Source organism: Gavialis gangeticus, unplaced genomic scaffold, assembly GCF_001723915.1.
Source record: "Gavialis gangeticus isolate Ggan-Ray unplaced genomic scaffold, GavGan_comp1, whole genome shotgun sequence".
Classification (NCBI taxonomy): Eukaryota; Metazoa; Chordata; order Crocodylia; family Gavialidae; genus Gavialis; species Gavialis gangeticus.
In genome coordinates, this window is record NW_017729034.1 from 33,568,398 (window position 1) to 33,573,904 (window position 5,507).

Below are 5,507 nucleotides of genomic sequence, written 5' to 3' on the forward strand. Positions count from 1 at the left end.
TCCTATATCCCTGCTACACCCAAGACTGCTATTAAGAAATGAGATCCACCTATTCCTTCGTTACAATGCAAAGCATGCACTCAGGACTTGTCCAAACCATCTACGCTGCCTAATTACTGGGTTTAGGAGTGAGTGGGCTTGCTTATTTCCTAGCCCCAACTCTATTACAAGAGCTCACAGCTAAGAACACTAGCACATTTAAGAAGGCTCTATACCAGGGTCTCCTGTACTGACCCCTCTGATTTCATACATGAAGCTATTCCAGGAAGCTATTTGCAATTGCTACTCTGATTTCAAAAGTAACTTAATTAGCCATTATAGAGACACAGTTTTTAACCAAATAGTTTTGCATAGGCCATGACTTTGTACACATCCAACTGAGATTTTCACAAGTTATGAAGTCCAACTCTTAAAACTTTTGTTCATTACCAAGTCTTCTGTAAATACTGGAAGCAACACATTTTCTAGAACAACAACAACAAAAAATCACCCCAGCAAAAATCCCTTCAAAATTGTATAGAGGACACTTTAAATACATAGAAAAAGGTAAAGGTTGTTAGGCTGCTAGATCTGACAAAGAAACCCAAACTTGTGGGTATCAGTAGTGGGACTACAGTTCTCTACATCTTTGACTTAATGTAGCTAGGCCTCTAGGCATATGCATACAACCTCAATTATTCCGGATGTGAAAGCGTACAGTCAAAGCTCCATTAACCAGCACTTTACAAGCTGGCATACTCTATTAATTGGCATGCCGGCTTGCAAGGCAAAGTGAAACCAGAAGTGCCCACCGTGGCACTTCCGGTTTCGCCAAGCCCCCACAGTCCAGGGCAAGGCAGCTTATGCTGCCAAGCTGCCATGGCCCGGGAGCATGACTGGCTGTGCAGGGCCCACCTCTCTGTCACACGGGACCCACAGGCGGGTCAGCGATGCCCCAGACGCAGAGGGAGAAGCAATGGACTAAACAGGCAAAGACGCCTGTTCAGGCTGCTCAATTAACCAGCATATTTTGTTATCCAGCATCCCCCATTCATGGGGGATGCTGGATAACAGAGCTTTTACTGTACTATGTTTGCATACTTGTGAACGCTAAACTGGGGACCTGTAAAGGCAGATTCAAGGAAAACTCAGAATTTAGTGACTAAAGTTCAGTAAAATAGTCTTAGCTCTAAAAGACCACTGAAAAAATTATTTGAGGTGTGTCACTTGGAACTACCAGGGATTTCTTTTGGTAGCTGTAGCTAAAAAAGGATAGCTAGAAGAAATGTGATTGGCATACTTATCCACAGAGCTTTGGAATCAAACCAGAAGCATCCCACGTGGCCAAATTATCTTAGATCTAAGGAGAAGGTCCTGCAAGATATGCACTGGTAACCCAAGAATGAGAATTCTGTAGAGTTTCAATGCAAAGCTATAAAGCACTTGTGCTTAGGTAATCTAGGAGTCACACACAACTTTGAGCCCCCTCAAGGAACTTCTCTCATGATACTGCACTTCATAGGATTATGTCTACATGGCACAACACAATGCCACAGAGATACTCTGAGCTAACTGGGAACACGCTAGCTTAAATATCAGCATATGCACACTGCAAAAGCATAGGATGCAGACACCCAAGCTAGCTCTAGAACAAGAGCAGGACAGCCATACTGGCACAGTGCAGCAACAGGGCTAAGGCTTGCTTCTCAGCAGACCTAGTTAGCCTGGGTACAATGCCATGCTAACATGCTACAGTGCCTCTGGTTTGGGAGCAAGCACATGAAGAGCTAGCTCATAATTTTTGCACAGTTCTGCCTTGTGGTGTCTACCTTATCAGTTCTCTACTACCAAAAAGTCATGGTGGGTTTCTTTGCTTAAGTTATTTTTGCTCTCTCTACCTTTGTTTCCCCATCTGTAAACTTGCCTTCTTCGTCAAGGGCTTGGAGATCTATGCATTACAACAACAGGGAGGTCTCAGAATGACCACTGATGTTGCTATTCACATTGCACTAACTAACATAAAATTCTGAATTTTGGGGTAAGGGGCACAGACAACCTTAACCCAATTTCAGGATTGTTCATTTTGAGACTTATTAATGTTTTCCCTGGTAAATGCTAGTTCTGTACTAGTACTCACTGAATTTTTTAAAACATGTAAAGGTGACAGTAACAGCCTGAAAACAGTGGACAGCAACAGCAGCATGTCATCTCAACCCAGCTGCAGTGCAAGGCAGGCCAGTGCTTCCAACCCACCTGCTGCCGCTACTTCTCCATGCTCAGCATGGGCAAATGCACCCCCTGCTGTCAGCCAGGGCAGGCAATATGCCCCCTCCTTCCAACCATGTGCCATAGGCAACCAAGAGGGTCTTTCACCTTGGCTAGTTGGCAGGGAGAAATGGTGGCTGCGGTGGCTGGGTTGGAATCTCCACAGGTTGATTTCAATGGCTCCACGGGACATATATGTTACCAACCTCCGCCACAGAACAGGGGTGGTCAACCTGCAACACACATACCACAAGTGGCGCTGGCAGCCTCTGTGCCTCGCACATAGCAGATCAGGGAGAGGGCAAGCAGCACATTACCAGACAGGACAGAAAGCAGAGCCACAGAGGGGGCAAGAACACAGGGAAGGAAGCAAAAAAGCAGAGCAGCAGGAAGAAAAATGGGACAGGAAGCAGAAAGCAGAACAGGCAGGGAAAGGCAACTGAAGTGGCACTTGGGGAGAGTGCAGGGCCAAGATGAAGACCCCCTTGGCTGCCCATGCCGCATGGTTGGAAGGATTTGTGCGACACCTGCCAAAAATGCTGGCCCCCACTGCCCTTAAAAATACTGGAAAAATAAAAGCTTAAGGTGCCTCACTAATAATCTACAAGGTTTTTTTTTTAATAGCAAAAAGAACCATGTAGCCCAAATTCAGAATTCAAAGGATAAAACTCTTCCCCCAGAATCTGTCAGCATGACAAACAAGTGACTGCTGGTCAGGGAAGTCGCAAGACTTTGTGCAGTTCTTCCCTAGATGTATTGACAAGTTACTATAACTTATTAGTCTGTTCATAAAATATTATTTCGAAGCATATTAGCATGGGAACTATTAAAAATAAGATTGTTCTCTATAAAAAATACTGAACTTACTTTTATTAGTGTAGATACAACTTCAAACGATCCAACAACCAGAAGGACAGGTGCTATTACAATGAGTGGAAGTAGAGAATATCCTATCACACCAAGAACTTGGCCATATGCAACCTGGAAATTTCAGGACAGTTACTACACGATATGGACAAGGTTTGTTTTTCATCTAACTCAAACTTTTATCAACAAAGGAACATCATTACATTTTTTATGACTGAGTTGGCAGCTATACCAGTTAGCTTGTGTGCTGCTTCAATTAAATGTGTTAGAGAGAATGTATTTGAGCACAAAACAAATGGTTTTGTGTATTGTATGTAGCCCAGGTTTTACAAACAGAATATTATAGGGATTCACTAGTTAGTTCAGGTACTTAACCTAAACATTACCTAGTTTTCTCACTTAAAATGACATTTTAGCACTTCCAAGAGAAGGACATGGATGTAGAAGTCAAACTAATAGAAAAAAAATTAGTAGCAGTGTATTCTTTCATGCTCCACCCACAAAATAAGCTTTGCATATAGGAGATATCAAAGTGCAATGCCCCTCAGTTGTTTGTACAACGTCCAAAATTCATACTTAGAGCTTTACTGGACTCATCACACCTGGCTTTTTGTTGGTAGTTTGAAAATGCTCAGGTGCTCTGCTAGTCTCCTTTGGTTTGGCTTTAGAAATGTTGGCATCCCCTACAAAACAGCAACCACTTGTGGCAGTATCCATAGAAAACTGTATGACCTGTAGTCTTCCCTTTCCTTTCCTCCCATATAAATAATTAACAGTACATATATTTAAATCACTAGCATTTGTATTAACAACTTAAGTTTATACCATGGTTGTGAACCTCACTTGGAACTTAGACTAGATCCAGACCATACAGCTCCTTGCAGGCCACATCCAGCCTGGGCTACCACAGCAGGAGTGGGGCAAGCAGCTGCTGGCCATTCAGCCACAGCAGATGCATACAAGGGGCAGCAGGCTAGGTGGTCACAGAGCAACCAATGACTGTACTAGCAAAGGCTTGCTTGTAACTTTTGGCGCTGAAGTCCATGTAATCTGGCAGGCTAGACTGAGTAAGACTGCAGGCCACATATTTGACATCCCTGATTTAAATGACTGGAGCAGTTCACATATTTTAAGCATTTTTTATGTTTTCTTCACAATAAAAAAAAAAAAAGCAGCTGATTTTTTGGATTAAGTTAAAGTTTTCTCAAGAACAGGACAGTTTCAAAAGGCATACTGTTATGTTGTACCTCAATGGAACAGCTCAATCCAAGTCTTTGATACATTTCACGTCCCTCTGAATTTATTTGTCTGATGGCTCAGAATTAAGGTTTTTTTTACCTGTGAACACTGTCAGTAATTGAAATATAAACTCCCAGAGGAATAAAATTATGTAAATTATGATGTCTAGTTGCATCCAATCCTTATAATACCTAGACACTTTACCAGTTGAGTTGTATAAATGCATTTCACAATAACGTACAATTACACAGCTATTGCAGTATAGTTAAAAAAATATTTGGAAATAGGTACAGTATAAATAAAATGGCCACACTGCAAAACAGCAATTACCATTTAAACAGGACCTACTCACTTAGAAAATAATCTAGCTGCCAGCTAATTATAATTTTTCCACTGAGAAGCTGAAGCTACTGATTTAGGTTTTAGTTGGTAGTAAATATGCACTGATACATCGGTCCAATACCAGATCAGCACCAATACAAAGAAAATTGACTGCATCAGAAATCAGCTTTTTTTTGCCTAATGTGTCCAACAGTGTGGCTGATAAATGCCCCATGCATGCATGCAGCCACAGCACGTAGGTGACAAGGAACAGAGCCTGGCAACCTGGAGAGCTGCATTCAGCTGGTAAGTCTGTTGTGGTGGGAGGGGAGAGGAGGGGAGGCAGATCGAGGCCCCCCACAGTGAGGGAAGGGGTGGGGCTGGGACAGGCACCGCCCAGCTGGAGCGAGGCAGGGTGCAGGATGGAGCAGCAGCTCGTCCAGGGGGTGGCTCTGACCACTGCACACACTCTGGGAGGGTACGGGGGGGCATGTGCCCCTGGATCTGCGTGGGGCAGGGTGGGCTATGCTCAGGCCAGATGGTAGTGGCACTGCGAGGGGGAAGTGGGGGGAGGGGGGGCTACAGTGAATTTTGTGGTGGCTGCAGCTCCCCCGCCCCTGTAGCCCCTCTCCCAACGCTGCCCACCCCAAGCACAATCCAGCCGAACTCCCTGACAAGAAGAGCCCAGCACCGCCCTGGCCCCAGCCCACAGTGGCAGCCCACCCTGCCCCACATGCAGATCCGGGAAAACACCCCCCCCCATGGCCTCCCAGGGTGCACACAGTGGCAGAAGCCACTGCTGCCCCCCCGCAACCCCCCCATGGACAAGCCACAGG

General features: G+C 44.7%; 1 protein-coding gene across 1 annotated transcript in view; it reads right to left on the reverse strand.

Moving 5' to 3' along the window:
* Nucleotides 1-5,507, reverse strand: part of YIPF4 (Yip1 domain family member 4) — a 24,333-nt gene that overhangs the window by 7,033 nt on the left and 11,793 nt on the right. The window contains exon 5 of the mRNA XM_019527234.1: nt 3,112-3,225. Within this exon, the coding sequence (XP_019382779.1) occupies nt 3,112-3,225 (114 nt within the window). The remainder of the gene's footprint in view (nt 1-3,111; nt 3,226-5,507) is intronic.